Source organism: Trachinotus anak, unplaced genomic scaffold (genome assembly GCF_046630095.1).
Source record: "Trachinotus anak isolate AG129_WGS33_773 ecotype Australia unplaced genomic scaffold, CSIRO_AGI_Tana_v1 ptg000018l, whole genome shotgun sequence".
NCBI lineage: Eukaryota > Metazoa > Chordata > Actinopteri > Carangiformes > Carangidae > Trachinotus > Trachinotus anak.
Window position 1 is genome coordinate 20,019,810 of NW_027273869.1, and position 17,979 is coordinate 20,037,788.

At 41.6% G+C, this 17,979-nt stretch overlaps 1 protein-coding gene across 1 annotated transcript; it reads left to right on the forward strand.

Moving 5' to 3' along the window:
- Positions 1 to 8,072: 8,072 nt before the first annotated feature.
- On the forward strand, positions 8,073 to 16,346 carry nup50 (nucleoporin 50). The gene is made up of 8 exons (XM_071502062.1): positions 8,073 to 8,226; positions 9,641 to 9,719; positions 10,220 to 10,303; positions 10,435 to 10,636; positions 11,472 to 12,155; positions 13,742 to 13,826; positions 14,371 to 14,489; positions 15,361 to 16,346. Exons 2-8 carry the CDS (start codon positions 9,651 to 9,653, stop codon positions 15,558 to 15,560), a joined length of 1,443 nt encoding a protein of 480 aa, XP_071358163.1. The 5' UTR covers positions 8,073 to 8,226; positions 9,641 to 9,650; the 3' UTR covers positions 15,561 to 16,346.
- Positions 16,347 to 17,979: the final 1,633 nt, after the last annotated feature.

Below are 17,979 nucleotides of genomic sequence, written 5' to 3' on the forward strand. Positions count from 1 at the left end.
TTTAATTTTGGTTTACTCTGGAACTCTGGTCCAAAAAAACATAAAACATGAGCATAAAAAGTAGAATAGAGACAATACAAAACCAATCTCAAGTAGCATGAAAAGCAAACAAAGCGTCATGGATGAAACTGTATTGCCATTGCATGACACAGGATGAAAATGCTGAAAGTTAAAATGAACATAAAATAGTTTCCTTAATTTTTTCTGTTTGTGTTAAAAGTGGTTTGAGAAGTTGGAGAAAGGAATCACAGCTCAGTGTCTTTATTGACGAGCAGCTCTTAGTGAGGATGATAAGCCGGAGGGTGAGAGATTAGAAGCTTTTTCATTATTTGTCCTGAATATCGTCTGCTCTACACTGCAGCATAATTAAGAGTGGATAGAGAAGCACATAGCCTAACAGATAAATTAATACAAGGAGAAAAAAGTCAGTATGGTAATTTCTAAATTCAGCCATTAACCTTCTCATTATTTCACTGCTGCACTTCATTTACCTGCTGGTGGAAATACCTGCTGCACAGTCTATTGTGTGTTTTGCAGCATTAATATGAACATTTATATGTATAATATGTGTAAACAGCAGCAGCAGCAGGGTTCAGTTAAATGTGGCCTAATATCAGCAGAGACACTCTATCACTGGAGCGGTGCTCTGACATTTTTATTTGGTCTTCCAAATGGATGATTGGCAAACTGCATCGCTGCACCATGCAGACGGAGCAGGAGCCAAGAACAGATCCTTCGCTGCTGATGAAAAGATACACTGACATTTGTAAGGATTGTGTCTTTGGGCTTATGAGAGGTTGACATAAATGTCAGCCAAGTGCAGTCAGAGAGCTGGCAGCAGAGATCAGAGCGGAGGAAACACTGCATTCCCCCACGAAACACAGGCTGCTACCAGTGTGTCTGCTGCAGCCACAGCGGGCCCCTGGACACAGACAGGTGAAGGGCTCCTGACCCTGAGACTGAGAGAGACACAATACAATTTCTCCTTGTGGTGAGTGTGTTAGCATGCTAACATTAGCCAATATTCACCAGGAACAAAGTCCAGCTGAGGCTGATGGGAGTGGGATCAGTTCAGTTGTTGAGATACTTCAGTCTGGATGTAACAGGAGTGTGTCTGAAAATCTGCACCAAGAGAAAACATGATGATTATTTTGATGACTGCAGTCTGACACAGTGAACAGAGCTTCTAAAGAGGAAAACATTAAAACAAACTAAAACCTAAGGCCGGGGCCCACTGGTGGGCCCTGAAGGTATTGCAAGTGGGCCAACAAGAAAAATAGAGGATGTAATTATATAAAACAAATAAAAATATAAATGTTTTAAAATGAAATGATCTTTAAAAACATTAAAAATGTTGAAAAACTCCTTTAATTGTTTTATTTAAGGCCTGAGATGAGACCTGACAGGATCTCAGTCTGATTGTGCACTAAAAGTCTACGTCCATGACAAAAACTGGAGAATCAAAGTAGATACCAGGTTATCAACAGGAAGAGCTCAAAGGACAGATGATCAAATAAAAAGGGCTCTGAGGAGACATGATTTGGCCCCTGTGTGGTTCCAGGGTCAGAGTTGGGGCCAACAATGGTTGGATTTGATTTTGAACTACTGTTTTAGACGTGAACCACTGCTGTTAATGTGTCACCTGCTGAAACACAACACCTGGTTCAGACTGATGGAGGCGGTACAGTCAACATTACTGAACAGGCCTACTGGTTACAGGACCAGGGGCCCAAAGGGTTTGGAGGCCCCTGGGCCAGAGCTTCTGAAAATTTCTCGATGTGAAATTACTGAAACAACAAAGAGACACAAAACGACCACAAACAGTCTTTCAGTCTTTCAGTGTTGAGGTCTGGATGTCGGAGGCTTGGGGGCCTTTTACATGTCTGTGGCCAGGGGCCCGTTGTTTCATGATCCATCCCTGACAGCTGACGGGGCCGTGACCCAGTTCCCTCACTCAGCTTCCTCCATCAACAGTAAATGAACACAACTTCTCAGGCGACTGGTCTCAGCTCGGCTCGGCTCTTCTCGGCTCTGGCTCAGTTCGGCTCTGGCTCTGGCTCTGGCTCTGGCTCTGGCTCTGGCTCTGGCTCAGTTCGGCTCGGCTCGGCTCAGCTCAGCTCGGCTTGGCTCTGGCTCCCAGCTGAACAGTTCTGCAGCACAGAGCAGCTCTGCTGTCGAACCTGTTGTACTGGAACAAAACAAATCGGGCGTCTGCTCCTGTGAATGGGGGAGAAAGGTGTTCGGCTGTAAATGCAGAGATAAAACGCTGACGTGTTAATGATCCACTGTGTTTTTGTGTGTCAGACACATGCAGGTGGCTGAAGCTTATCTCTTTGTTTTAAGGACCAGCGAAGGATCACAAAGAAGAAAAAGTCTGTCTCTGAAGTGAATGGACATCAAGCAGCGTGTGATCAGACATAAAACACTAATTAACACATCGTTACCAGATCAGAGGAGCTCCACACGCTAACATGTCACTGTTTTATCAGAATTTGTGTGTGTTGTCCAACATGACAGAGAAATATTCAACTTACTGTCTGAGCAACGGACCACAGGTGAGACGGGTCAACATTCATCAGGTGAAGAGACACCTGCTCTGAAGGCAGAGGAAGACGTGGGGTTCGGCCAACTGCAGAGCTTCTGTTCCGGCTTCTGTCTTCAACGTGAGCTCAGAGTGATTCATTGATTAGTCTATCAGCAACAATAATGAATCAATAAGCTTCTCAGTGATGACTGTAATCTGAACGTCTTTCTGCTGATCAGAGAAAAGGTGGCATCTCCGAATCTGGGAAACTGTGATGAACATTTTTATCTACTCCTTCATTTATGTGACATTTATGTTGCCATATACTGTGTCAGCTATATTATTATCACAGATATACACCCCCTGGATACATGAAGATACACGTTTATAACATATGAAACATAGTAAAATGTGCATATGTACATATATTTCAAAATATCTACATGATGAATTTTTATATGGGACAATATCATGATAAGAACCTTTAGTATAGATACTTGTAAAATAACAGCCCTGAGTTCCCACTTTAATCAAAGCACAGAGTCAGTCAGAGCTTATCAGTCTGAAGTCTGAGGAAAAACTGTATATCTGCCGAATTATACAGTTTAACTGCTTCAACCAAATGTGAAGAATATCCTCCTGAAGTGGAGAAATCATGTGTGGGGAGGGAAACATGATTCACTGACAGATTAAAATTCCCTCAAACTGCAGCTAAAAACCGTTCGGTGGCAGCGCTGCAGCTCTTTGGCAGCAGCCGCTCACTTGTTCCAAGTTTGAGGGTTTAACAGAAATGAATTATTAATCAGTATAATTCAATCATCTCAGTCTGATTGTTCTAAACTCCCTTCAGTGTTTGCCAAGCCACTTTATATTAAACCAAACAGACAGTTTGTAATCAGGCGGCTTTGAAGAGGCTGACGGGTGAATTCATTTATCAGATGGATATTTCCCCAGGTGGAGAATCAGCCTCTCTGGCTGTGATGAGCTGTGATCCGGAGCAGCGGGGAGGACCGACTCCCCCAAAAACATCAGACACCGTGATGTTAGTTCCGCATCCAGCAGCGACACATCAAAGACACAATTCATATATCTGCTGAATCTGGATCACACAGGCTGCTGTTCCCTGAATATTCATCCATTCACTGTGGATTCTCCTCCAGGGTCAGTCCCCCCCCCCCCAACACTTTACCAGCTCCTCCTGAAAGTCTAATAAACCATGGAGCGATGGGGGCTGGTACTAGATATTTATGTTAACTGTTCTGAGCCTCTCCTCTGATTGGCTGACTGTTTTCTGAGTAATCCAATAAAAATATGGTCAATTTCAGGTAAACACTCAGGATGGTGGGTCCAGGTGGGCGGGGCTTGGGGCGGGGCTGAGAGCAGTGACTGCTTTGCTGTGACATCACAAAGTTGCAGAAGTCCTGACGGCTGGTTTTAAAACATTGGACCTTTAACTTCTATTGGTTGAGGAAACTTTTCACTCATTTTTATTTAATAACATGATTTAGATTTTTTTTAAACATATCTTAAGGTTCAAGATTCAGTTCATTTATCCACAAAAACACAGACATTACAGTGAACAACCAACCAGTGCTGATACCACAGAAACATCCATGAATTAAACTAGTTACTGGTGGCTGTGATAATTGTGTTACTCTGCTCCTGAAGTTGAGCAACTAAATGTAATTTCCTGTTTTCAGTGTTGTTTTTCTTTTAGATACATTCAGATAAAAAGACAAAGGCACAGTGACTCCTCAGTTTCACACCAAGCAAATTAAATTATGTTTGTTTTTTATATTGTGAGTGAACTATTGTAGGTTTGGGCCTTTTAGGGGCTGATTCTCCTGTTTGATGGATTGTCTGCATAATTAATGTGAATACACAAAAAAGCTTTTCAAAGTGAATCTGCTGGATTTATCTTTGTTGTTCAGATTAGTACCTTTCTCAGCCACTAGAAGGCATGAGGTTATTTATTTTCCTGCCAGTGCATGAAGCCTCAGAGCCTCTGCAGAGGCCCAGAGTGAAACCAGCCTTTTTTTCCTCAGAAATACCAGAGAATTAATTACAACCAGATAAGTCAGATGTTTAAAACTTGTCATCTCACCTTTTTCAAATGGAGACAGCATTTTGGATCATTACCAAACATCAGTTCTGCTTCCTGTTAATTTGTCAGTGTACTAATTGCTGTCCACATAGCCAGTCAATTAATTCAACTTAATTATGGCTCCATTTGCAAAAGACTAATTGACATGTAGATCTGTCTGCTGAACGGGCAATTAGAGAGGAGATGCATGAAATATCACATGCATGAAATAAAATGATGGCAAGATCTTAACAATTTAATCAAATATAATAATTAATTACAGGAGGGAATCTGAAGGTCTGCAACTACAAGATGATTCTCATTATCAAGAGAAGAGGTGTTGTTGCTAATCTTGTTTCCTTTTGATACAAACAGACCAAGATGTTCAACCTCAGACGCACCAGACTCCATTCATTTTATTCTGTTATTAAACCTTCATTTTACATCTATTTTTATTTTACATAGGCTGGGGACATGGATGAATGAATGAATTTATCATTAATTCATTCATTTATTTGTTCAGATAAACAGGTCAAGAAATGGATGAAGGAGGAAATCAGGAATAGATGGATCGATGAATGAATAAACTGATAGATGACTCAGTGAACGAATGAATTAATGAACAAACAGATGAATGAATGAATGAATGAATGAATGAGTATCAGGGTCCCATGCAGTGCAGCTCTACTGTGAAGGTCCTACACTGACCACAGTGCAGAACTCCAGTGTGTTTTTGTATTAATTTTAGACTCTGGCCCCGCCCCTTTTCTCTGCTGATCGCCTCATGTTTCCTCATTTGCAATAATCGCTGATGTTCAACATCCCTTCACGGCCACTGATCAATAGTTTTATCAGTTCTCTCAGGGGACACGCCACCTTTGATTGTGCTCACAGCTCTGAAGATTGGTTCCGTACGAACCGGCCCTGCTGAGCTCTGAGGGCCTGGGCCGACTCGCTCTGAGCCCCGCCGGCTGCAGGCTTCAAAGGACACCTGCTGAGAGGGGCCCCGGGCTGAGGGCCCCTCCATCTTATCAGCACACTGTAATTCTCTCTGCGCAGCAGGAAGGAGCTGCTTCTGTTAAAGCTGCAGCCTCAGAAGATGGAGGTGCAGTACAAGTACCCGACATGGCAGCATTTATAGCATCTATAGAGAAGGACATTAAAACGTTCACCTGCTGCAGGAGTGTTTGTGTTATTCTATGGTCAGTTGGTCGTAAACGAGATGATTTCATAGACCTGTCAAAGACACAGTCTGCAGGTCTTTTAAATCAGACGTCAGGGGAAGGTGTTAGTGTGGTGTGATCCATGTCTGTTTCACCCGCTACTGGAAATGTCCTGGAAAAGTCCTGGAAATGTCCTGGAAAATGATCTGTGGAAGTGTGGGAACCCTGTTTCACTGTTTATGGAGAAACCACAGTACTCTAGTCTTTTTTCATGATATGGCCTGTTTATATATTTTTAATACACACGTGTAAAACTACCTTTTCACTGTCTCTTTCTGACGTGTTGATGATAAGATTAGTTGGACAGATAAAACTCTGAAGCTCCTTTTGGGCCTTCACAGACATAAAAATGGTCAAATATCATTTAAATAAAATTCTGGATCCTTTAAAATAATCTCCCCTCATTCAGCGTGGTGTGTTGGTGCTGTGTTCCTGTTTAAAAGGCTTTAGAGAACCCCTGCCTCTCTCAGCCTCACATGTTGGCCGTCCTGTTCCCTCTACATTATACAGGTTTTCTCTTTTTTCTGCTGCCAAGTCTTTCCATTTTCTCCTCGCCAGCTGGTCAAGGGTCTCCTGCTGCCGCTAGGGCCCACAGCTCACTTCCTACTTTCTCCAGCACCTGTTCCTATTTGGCAAGGCCGGCCGGGATCCTGAAAGCTTGGAGACGAGCCATCTGCTGCCAAACTCTGCACCATTTTACCCCCAATCCCTCGAGTCTCTGCATGCATCCTGAGTTCTTCTCTGAAACACACAGCGCTGCTGAACGATGGAGGAACAGCTGAAATGGACTGGCTGCTAAATCCCAAAATCACCATTTAGCTGAAGGGGAAAGCTGTGAGAAGGCAGGTTAAATCAAAGCTGGACATGTGTTGCAGAGCTCATTTACCCCATGCAGGTGCAGTGACTGATAACTGTCACTTTTCATCTCAAACACTAAAAGCTGGTCTGACCTTGACGCAGCAGCATCGGTTTATTTTTAAAGCCTTGTGCCAAAAAGGATGTTTTCCACTTTAGAGGGATGAGGGATGTGAGTGAATTCAGGTTTTATGAGACGCTTTAAAGCTGCAAGATGTTGTTATTGCATCACCAAATCCTGCTTTAACCACCACAACACCTCACGTGTCTGATGTCGATGCTTTTCATTCTGAGTTGAAGGATTATTCTCCTCTTCTCGTGCACAGCCAAACAAACTAACACAAATAAACACCATCAGGCTCAGTTTCCTCATTTCGACACTTTTAATTTAACTCTTTTTGAAGTGTTGGTATTTCAGTAGGCTAGTGTCATCGAAAAATTAAAGACAGACTCATTGAATTAGAAATTTGTAAATATAATTTTCAAATGCATTGTATGCTTTATTAATATATGCACCACATAATGTATTTTTTAAAACGTAGCAATATTTGACATGCCATATATACATTACAATTTTATATGTGCATCAAGTCTAACACTAGCCTAGCTGTGAGTACAGGTAGATGTTGTCTATCTGAAAAAATGTGTTTCTTAAAGGTCCCATATTTTACTCTTCTCCAGTGTTTTATCTGAAGTGTTGATATCCATTAGAAGATATGTTATAAATATATGTGGGTTTAACAACCAAAAAACATCTCTGATTGGCTGACTGTTTTCTGAGTGATCCAATAAAAATATAGCAGAGTTCAGTGACTGCTTTGTTGTGACATCACAAAGTCGCAGAAGTCCTGACGGCTGGTTTTAAGGCTCAGTTTCTGAATACAGGCTGTGTGCATTTCTCTGTGGACTGAGGCTTTGATACTTTCACAGTATTAATATAGAACCTAGACCTGCTTTATAATCACAAACACATGGACATCCACCTTTAGACTGTGGAGCTTTAAATTTAAGTTTGAGGGATACAGTCAAACGTCATGATGCGCTTTAAAGATTTCATCATAACACCTGATATGAGATTTGGTCCCACCATAACACAATCTTGCATCCTGAAGCATCACATGATGCCTACAATCAAACCTGTAAATTTAAAGAAATAACATCAAAAGCATAAATAAGCAGATTTATCATCAAGGTCAAAATAACTCCCAGTGTTAGCATTTTAACTTCTCCTTCTACCTGAAGGATTAGCTCAGAGAAGCAGGTCAACAGTATTTCTTCTTCTTTCTTATGGCGCCTGTACCTATGTGAAAAAAGCTAGTTGTTAAGAACTACAACTTCCATGGTTCTGCTGCGCATGCGCGGTGGGACGCGTGAACCCATGCGGATGTGCCGCGGTGTAAAATGGCGGTGTGAGAGAGGCTCGTTCAAATCACAGTGGTTTATTGATTTTTACCTGTGAAGGTGTTTCACTCACGTTTCTGAAGCCGCCTGCGTCACCTGGAGCTGTCGCACAACCAGTCGGGATCTACGTGCCAGAAAAGGTACGTCAGCTTTAACGCACCTGGCCGTGAGAGGAGCTAATGTTAGCGCCGAGGCGGTGTTTAACAGGTCGTTAGCTGCTAGCTGCTAGCTTGCGGGCCCGGTTAGCCGGAACGCCTGCCGTTAGCTCACCGGCGAGGAGCCTGGACATGGACGTTAGAGACCCAGCGAACCTGTTAACGGGGTTTTTTAACCTCAGCGCAGTTAAACTACATGTTCTACCCGGTTAACTGTGAATGTGACCTGCAGCTTGGTGTTTATCTCCCCGGCGGTTGTTAGCCGGGATGAGCAGCTAACAGAGCAAAGCTAAATAACTGTTTGACTCAGTCTGAACGACGGGTTTTTAATATTTAACTGTGGAGCTGGGCGGAAAACAGACCCGCGGTTTAGTTCTCAGACCAGCAGGTTAACGGAAGTGTTTGTGAAGACACCAGACACTGACTCCAGCTGCTGAGGAGATCATTTCTAACAACAGTTATAATTACTGACACTAACAGTGCACAGTCTGTCAGTTTCTGGGCAGAATCATTGTGCAGTATTTAACAGATATTAGTTAGAGCCTGGTCCAGGTCTTTAGTTCAGACTCTGCTCTACTTGTCTGTTGTTCATGGCCTTTTTCAAATTAGTATCAAGTTTCTTATATATTTCATGACTTGTTGAACTTGTGAGAGTACACTTTGGTGCTTTTTACTTTTACTTTCATTTGTACTTTTCCTTAAAAGTGCTTTAAGTATTTTTTAAACCAGGATGTTAACGGTGGTTGTTCTTAATCTTTTACCACATTAACCTGAGTGTATGTGTGTTTTTGTTGTTGTTCCTACGAAACAAGATGTCTGACTATCACCTCAGCCTCTGAGAACTTGTGATGGACATTTTACAGTTACTGTTTAGTATCGATAGATATTATTTCAATGTATTGTTCTGTTTGACCATCAGTCAAAAACACAAAGATATTCAGTTTACTCCAAAGGTCATGAGATATTTACATTTGTGTCTGTGTCTTTCACATAAAAATAAGTGACTATCAAAACTTGTTGCCAGTTCATATTTTGTCAGTTGACTAATTGATAAATCGACTGTTTGTCTCAGCTCTAGTTCACAGACTCCATCACAAGTAAAAGTCCTTCAACAGGTGTTGAAACTGATCTAAGGCTGTATTTGTATTTTACTGACAGTTTCTAATGTGTCACTGTTGAGCTGAACATGATATAAATAATTATAATAAATGTAAATCTGAAGTGTTGTGTTTTAGTGAAATGGACCTTTGGTTAGATGTTGTGTGATGTGTTTTGGTGCTGGTTGTATTTCTCCTGTAACATCAGTGACACCTCTGCCGTAGAAACCTGCAGACTCCTGGGTCTGACCCGGTCCCGGTCCTGATTAGCTGTTTATCTTTTCTTCTTCTTTGTGTTACAGAGCAGGAGGGATGGCGAAGAGGATCGCTGACAAAGAGCTGACGGACAGGAACTGGGATCAGGAGGAGGAGGGAGAGGAGGTGAGTCTGAAATAAACACAGACATCAGACCAAAACAAACTGACGTAGTGATTGTGCGACCTTAAATAAGTGACCATGTCAGGATGAAGATTATATACAGGTAAAAACAAAGATCCTGTAAAGAACGATAACCAGTAGAAACCAGGTCATAGTCTTTATTTTTGGTTTGTAATTTGATCTATGATGTTTTTATTGTGACATTATATTTAAAGATGACACAGACGGTGGATGAACAATGTTATGTTGTTACTTTAATGTTGTGTTCCAGCATAAATGTGTTTTTTGTGATGAAATAACATCTCCAAACTCCCAAATGTGTTTGTGTTTTGACCTGTGCTGACTGAAAACATCGAGGAGGGAAAGTTGACTCAGCGATAGATGTTGATTTACTTCCACCAGGATCTGAATGAAGCCAAGTGGCTGGAGTCCAGACCTCTAGTGTGTCAGATGTGTCAGATTGTGGTGATGTATTAACCTGTGAATCTGTTGTTGTCCATCAGGCGGGGATGTTTTCAGTTGCAAGTGAAGATGTGTTGAAGAATCGAGCTATTAAGAAGGCCAAACGCCGAAACGTTGGAACAGAGGTAAAACCAGAAATGTCAGCGTTCACTTCCTGAATGAAATATTTAGCAATATGAACAGATTCCTCCTGTTTCTCAGTCTTTGTGTTGATTTGTGGTGTGAAAAGCTCAGTTCATGTTTTCCTGTGTTTCAGGGGGAAAGTGCAGGGGCATTCAAAAGTTTTAAAGGCTTTTCTTTGACCACGTCGGCAGCGAGCTGCAGCTCGACTCCAACCGTGTTCTCTGGATTTGGGAACGGTGGAGGCTTTAAAGGCCTCAGCGGTCTGACCAACGGAAACAGCATCGCTCCTTCATTCGCAGGTTTCTCTTCTCCTGCAGCGACCACTGCTGCACCAGGTGAGGAGAGTCGCAGCCGGCAGATGTTTCCTGATGTTTGTGTTGCTGTTGATGTTCATTATGACAAAACCTGTTTTTACTGGAGCAAGACAGACAATATTTCCATGTTAAAATGATGGTTGTGGTTATTTGAAGTGAGGCTGTGTGAGGTAGTCATGCACAGTCAGTGTGTTACTGCAGGAGATTCAGATCAGCGCTGCCAGAGAGAGGCAGCAGGAGCACGAACAGAGAGATGAGCTGCTGTGAACAGGGCCGACAGAAAAAACTGGATTTAGTCACTTTCAGAAGACGCTCACCAAAAAATCCAATATCTGTTTAAATGTTGGCTTCATTTAGAATATTTTCACACTTCTGTGTCAGTAAATTCTGACCTGCTCTGTAACGTTGCTGTTGAAGGAGCTTGACTTTGTGTTGAAAAGCCTTTTCCCTCCTCTCTCTCTCTGCATTTCCTGCCTGTCTCTATCAAATAAAGGCCCAAAAAATGTAGAACATAAAAAACTATTAAACAGCAGACGTTTGTGTGATTGTTTTAAATGAAGATGATGTTAATCTTCATCACTGTGGTCAGTGCTGCTCTGCTGTGGCCTGTTGACATGTAACTGGGTTAAAGCTGCTCCTTTGTGGAGGCTCAGTGTTTGGTATTAGAGTGTAATGGAGCAGAATCAGCAGCGCTCTGTGTCTGTGTGTCGCTGCTCTTTCATTTCATGTCGTGGTGTCGCTGCAAGGCAGGACGAGGGGGGGGGTTGGGGAGGGCTGCAGAGGGGGGGATGGGGCTCCTCGTTTCTCCTCCTCTCTGCCTCATCCAGCTGTAACATTTCTCCCTCCATCATCTCAGGTCTAACGTTCAATGGCCCCACCTCCACCAAACCCACCGCTGACATCACCGCCAAGCAGACCAATGGCTCCGCCCCGAGCCCGACTCAAAGCTCCGGCTCCGGCAGCAGCAGCAGCAGTGTCAGCAACAAGGAGTACAGCCGGCAGCTCACCGCCCTCAACTGCTCCGTGCGGGACTGGATCACCAAGCACGTGAACGACAACCCTCTGTGTGATCTCAACCCCATCTTCAGGGATTATGAGCGACACCTGGCCAGCATCGAGCGCCAGTACGGGGCCGGGTCTGCTGCTCAGGCTGACGGAGGCTCAGAGGAGAAGAAGCAGGGAGGGATGCTGCCAGCCACGGCCACCCCTCCTCCTCCTTCCTCATCTTCCTCCTCCAGCAGCAGCAGCTCAGCGGCTCCAGCTCCAGCCGCCACTCTCTTCTCCTTTGGTAAAAAAACGACAGAAGACTCGACTCAGGACAAAAGCTCCAGCGCCACTCCGACTCCCACCGGTGTCACGTTTAACTTTGGTCAGAAGGTGGACAGCTCGGTCCTCGGCTCCTTAGGGTCCAAAACCACGACCCCCAGCTTCTCCTTCTCCTCCTCCAGCACCTCGTCCAGTCAGACCTCCCTGTTCGGAGCTCCTGGATCTGCTCCTCTGTCCTTCAGTGGGACGAAAGCTGAGGACGCTCAGCCTGCAGGTACGCACTAATTAATTCATGAGGAGACAGAGAGACTTAAATTTATTCATTTACTCTTCAGTATCACAGGAAGCAGAAAGAACTTCAGATCAGGGCTGCAGCTAATTATTATTATCAATCAAAAGATGGATTTAGAGCTGTAGTGATTAGAAATAATAAAAATGATAAATGGTTAATTGTTCGATTTAAAAATGGTTCCAGCTTCTTGTTTTTCTCATCAGGTAGGAAATGAAATATCTTGGTTTTCACTGTTGGTCGGACTTTTTGACCTTTCATAGACCAAAAACTGAGAAGCTGAGATCATCAAATTAATTAAAAAATTATATAAATTAACTGTTTGATTAATAATTTGACTAAGCGTGTCAGCTCTAATCACTGTGGGAAAACCAGATGAATCAGGTTTAATCTGCTCGTGATGGTGAGAAAGGATCAGGTTGGACTGAGGAAAATCAGTTTAGATTTAAGATGTGAACCTCGGTGCAGATCAGTGCAGCTGTGGTTCCTGTCTGGTCAGTGTTTTAATTGTTTTAATCGTTAATCTAGAAGAGAAATGAACTTTGTCAGAAACTTGTTTGACATGTTGAGTGATGAGCAGGTGTCTGTTGTGAGGACATTAAGGAAGGTGACTGTTTTCATCATTGATTAATCTGCTGATTATTGTCTCAGTTCATTGTTTGTTGTATAAAATGTCAGATAAGTAGAAAAAGTTATTTGTTGATGTTGCTCCACTAATCGACCTCAGTGTGGAAAATAAATCCAGGTTTAATCTGCAGAAGAAACTCAGTTAAATCTAAATACATCATGTTTGAGATTTTAACCAGTGACTCTGGTTCAGGTCTTTGAACTGTTCATTAATGTGTGTAAATCTTCACTAGTAATAAATTATCAAGTCCGTTCATGAGTAACGAGTATCTGTATGAAGAACATCAGGAATGTGACATAAGTCGGGTTTCAGTTTGGTTTATTGATGATTTTCATCAGAATTTCAGCATCAACTTTGTATTAATTAACAAATTGTTCCAGCTTGAGCTCAAATCTTCTGATGTTTTAATGAACTCTGCTTTTTAACACTGTAAATGTCTTTATAAATCCAGTTAGTCTCTGAGGCCCCACATTTTAGATTGATTGATTGATTGATTGATTTTTCAAAACTAATGATTTAAACTTGTATGATAACATTTAAGTTTTCTTCACAGAAATGAATTAAATGCAGAAACATGAAATAATATTATTTTTTATTAATGATCCTCAATTCATCTGCTGATGGTTTCTTTAATTAGTTGAAATCATTTGATCAATAAAGTGTCAGAAAATCAGTTTTCCAATGTGACCTCACATCAAAACCACAGATCTTTCATTCAGTGTCATTAAGTCTAAGAACAAGTTTTCACATTTTACAAGTTGAAGTGTGAATTTTGTTTCTTTTTTAAAAACACGATTAGTTAATTGTGGCGATAGTTGATTGTTTTTCTGTCGATGGACTCGTCGCTGTTTAAATCTGATCCTGCTGTAGATGTGGTTCTGTCTCTGACGTCACGACTCGACGTGAATCAAATCTTTCTGAAACGTTGTCGTTTGTTTTGCAGACGAGAAAGGAGACGAAGAGTCGGAGGAGCCGCCCAAACCTGAGATCAAAGAGGTGAAAGAGGACGATGCTTTCTACTCAAAGAAGTGAGTCTGACTGTTCATCACCAGAGTCTCAGTTCAACCAGTGTTTTGTTTGTTCTTAATGAGACGAGTGAGAACTTGTTCATGTCTTCATATTTAATTTTAGCTGATGTGATGCTTTTTTTATCGGGTTTCCACATGATGGTGTCCAATAAATGAGTAATTTGTGTTTTTCATTTACAGTGTTTTTATTTGTTACAGACTCTTAACAGACAACATAATATTATATAAATGATTTGTGGCTTTAATTAAAATCCTCACAGGATTTTTATGTAGAGATCAGACAATAAAGGATTTCTGTCACATTCTCTCCATTACAATGAATGTTTGTTTGACCAGACTCCATTTAAAAAAACAAGAGATTTTAGGCGCCAGACTGTAATGTAAATCAAATGCTGCTCGGTACTGAAGCTGGAGGCTGTTTATGTTTAATCAGCTTGTTTCTTCTGAAGTTTTACTTTGTAGAACATGAGATATCATCAGTGTGTGTAGATAATAGTTGTTCTGTGTGTTAACCTGCTGTGTGTGTGTGTGTTGTTGCCTTCAGGTGTAAAATGTTCTACAAGAAGGACTCGGAGTTCAAAGAGAAAGGAGTGGGAACTCTGCACCTCAAACAAACAGCGGAGGGAAAAACTCAGATGATCATTCGTGCAGACACGAACCTGGGTAAGAGAAACTTTGACCTCAGGAGTTTGAACTGAAAACATGTCTGAGCAGCTGTTTCTACACTGACTGCAGGAACTGTGCAGGAACTCATGCTGATGATTCTCGAGATTTAATAAATATTCTCTCAGTTAATCATTTGGTCTTTAAATGTCGACACAGTTTCTATGGCAACGTCGTCAGGTGTCTTATTTTGACATGTTATATACGAAGATATTCAGCTGACACTGAAGACAGACAACACCCAAGTTGTTTCTCCACATTATTCAGGTGAAGACACTTTTTAAAATCCAAAAAGCTGAGTGAACATCGCCACCTGCTGAAGAATCAGAGGAACTGCAGCCCCTGAGGATTCAGACACATAAAGAGTTTTATAATGTCTGAAATCCAGTTGTTAGTTAGTTAGTTAGTAATCTGATTTATTTCTGTATTTTAATGTGACAACTGAAACCTTTACTCTTTTTAATGTTTAACTTCTGCAGCCTGGAAGTTTCTCTCCCTCATGTTTTTATCCCGCCTGACATCCTGCAGGACAACAGTAAAGTTACAGCAGTGATGCTCAGGTTGATCCAGTCTCTGCTGGTCTCAGGGTCTTAAATCTCTGAAACCAGTTTCCTCAGAAAGCATCAATGTGAAAGTCTTTAATGTTCAGAAGTCTGTGGCCTCCTGCTGCTACAGGAGCTAGAAGAAGTCTCAGTGTTAGAACGGTCAGGTTCCCATTAGAACAGATGGTTCCCCCTGTTCGTACCAGACTTTAAAAGATCTAAAAGACTAATACCTGATTAATGAAAACGCAGATTGAATGACAGTATTTAAAGTTCTGTTGAATGTGGATCTGTCAGGTCTGTTAACGACCTTCTGTCGTCTCCGTTAGGAAACATCCTGCTCAACATCATGGTGCAGGCGTCCATGCCGTGTTCTCGGGTCGGTAAGAACAACGTGATGGTGGTGTGCGTCCCCAACCCGTCCGTCGACGACAAGAACCCCAGCAGCCCCGTCCCCCTCCTCATCCGGGTCAAAACCGCCGAGGACGCCGACGAGCTCCACAAGATCCTGGAGGAGAAGAAAGGCTGAACCCCGAGCTTTTAGCAGACTTCACCTGGTCATCCTCAGACCCTCCAGACTCATCAACCTCCTCATCACGCCGGTTTTATCCACACACACACACACACACACACACACACACACACCACACACACACACACACACACACTCACTCTCACTCTTAACTCATCCTGGTAGATCAGCTGTTCCATCACAATAATTTGGTCGTCATACTGTGAAATATTTTAGTTTGAAATCATAATTATCAGAAGCAGGACGTCGTCGTCGACGGCGACTCGGCCACATTCCTCCCGACGCTGCTGCTGTTTTATTAGAGGAACACAACCATGTGTCTGATCAGTCTGTGTTTCATCATCGAACGTGTGAATCCAGAAGAGTTGCTGTTATTGTGCGACAGCTTTGATCCTTACCACTGAGGTTTTTGGGGAAAGCTCCAAATACAGGGCCAGTCGATTTGGTTTTACAAATTAAATACTTGCAGTAACAGTTAATTTTTTAATGAGCGTGTCGAGGATGTAGAGCCGAGTGTCTGCTGAGTGTTTATTTATTGTGTCGGCAGGAATCGTACTTTCACTGATTGAACCTCGTGTGAATGTTTCCCCTGAAGAGCGGCGTGGAGGGAAGTGTGAAACAGACTAGTTTTTATTTTTGTTTAGTTTTTCTGTCAACGTGGACTCTGTTGTTTTCCAAGTGTCCTTTGTGTGGCCTTTGGTCCGGCCTTCGAGATGAGGCATGCTGTCATCGTCTGAGAACATTTGTAAGACATTTATTGGGGAATAAAAGGAAACAAACGAACACGGCTGCTGCTTTTTAATTTGTGTTTCTGATTCACTTCCTGGTTTTGTCCTTGAGCCTCTGGAATCCCACAAATGTCTGAGCTCAGTGTTTAGATCTGGAAACTGAAGTGAGTTTCCAAAAAGCTGCAGCAAAACCAGACAGGAAATGATTTCATTTAATGTCATAATGTTTCAGGTTTTAAAACGTGTCAGACGTTAGTGGGAGTTTTGTATGGGAGGCTTCGTCCCAGTGGTTTTTCACATCAATGGACGCACTTCTCTGGTGACCATGAGCATCTACGTCTTATTTTATGGAAACAAACATGTAATTTTCATCATTAATCTCCAGACTGCGGCGTCGAGTTCGATCAGTTAAAACCCAGCAAGCATCAGTTTTTCTGATAATGTGTATTTCAATAAATAAATACAGGAAAATGTACATAGAGTTTGGAAACTAAGCAACAAAGGAATGGACTGATAACATGCACATTAACTGTGTCTGTGTACAAAAGCCATGATGAGCGTTAAAGTGATGTAAGAACAAAAAGTCTTTAACAAACAATTTTCAAAAAGGTTCTAAAAGCGTTTTACAGTGCAAACTGTCATTTTGCTCATATCAAATGTTTGTCGGTTAAAGCAGTCTTTGATATTGATCAGCGTGGATACATTCAGCTGGAGGAACTATAAACTACATCATCATCATCAATAACACTGAAGAGACGAGCAGCGATCGACTCGTGACTGAAATAAACACAAGTGTCCTGTGGAATATTTCACTGTTAAAATACGACACGGAGAAAAACACTGTGGACTGACATTGATCGAGGATGGCTTCGTCTCTGAGTGCAAATCAATCACTGATTATATCTGATCAATAACCACAACAGCAGCTGACGAGACTTCAGCTTGTGTCTGAACCTGTTTCCAATCAGATCAATGATTCTCCTCAAACCTCGACTGAGTTTCAACGTTAAAGGTTGAAAAATGAGACGCCAGAATCTTCAGCCAATCACTGTCATCGATTTTCAATTAATCACAACTTTCAATTGATACATCCAATAATCAATATTTGTACATCACCTGCTCCAGATATTACAGTGAAATGTGTTTAGAATTTGGCCAATAATTAATAACAATTTAACTTGGCTTCCAGTGCTGCTCACATGTGGAATAAAAACACATTAAAGTTTCTGGGATCAATTCTTTTTGGTTTTTCACTGAAGTCATTGATAAGATAATTGAATCTGGACTTTTCTGATTGATTGATTGAAAGAAAAAAACTAATTTGGAGGAAAAAAGTTGGAATTTTAAGAGTAAGTAAGTCATAACATTACAAGACGTAGAATTTTAGTCTCATGAATTTTGTCTTGATTGTGATTTTAATTCTTGTAAAATTATGTGTTTTTTCACCTCTAACTATCACGACCTAAATAACTTTGAGCAAGAATAAAAAAAAAAAAAAAAAAAAAAACAGTTTTGTGAGAAACAATAACTTGGAAAATAAAGTTTGAGTCCCTTTTTGAATTTACATTTTCATCAGTGAATTACAATCACGTGAAAAATCACAAGAATAACTCGTAATTTTGAGAAATTATTTATATTATAAGAATACAGTCAATTTCATGAGTGGAACGTCTTCCCCTTTTTACATC

What these genes read in the sequence shown, in the direction of transcription:
- nup50 (XM_071502062.1), top strand. Translation starts at nt 9,651, where the DNA reads ATGGCGAAGAGGATCGCTGACAAAGAGCTGACGGACAGGAACTGGGAT. An exon ending in GCCGAAACGTTGGAACAGAG is followed by an intron (nt 10,304 to 10,434) that starts GTAAAACCAGAA and finishes CCTGTGTTTCAG; the next exon opens with GGGGAAAGTGCAGGGGCATT. An exon ending in TCGTGCAGACACGAACCTGG is followed by an intron (nt 14,490 to 15,360) that starts GTAAGAGAAACT and finishes CGTCTCCGTTAG; the next exon opens with GAAACATCCTGCTCAACATC.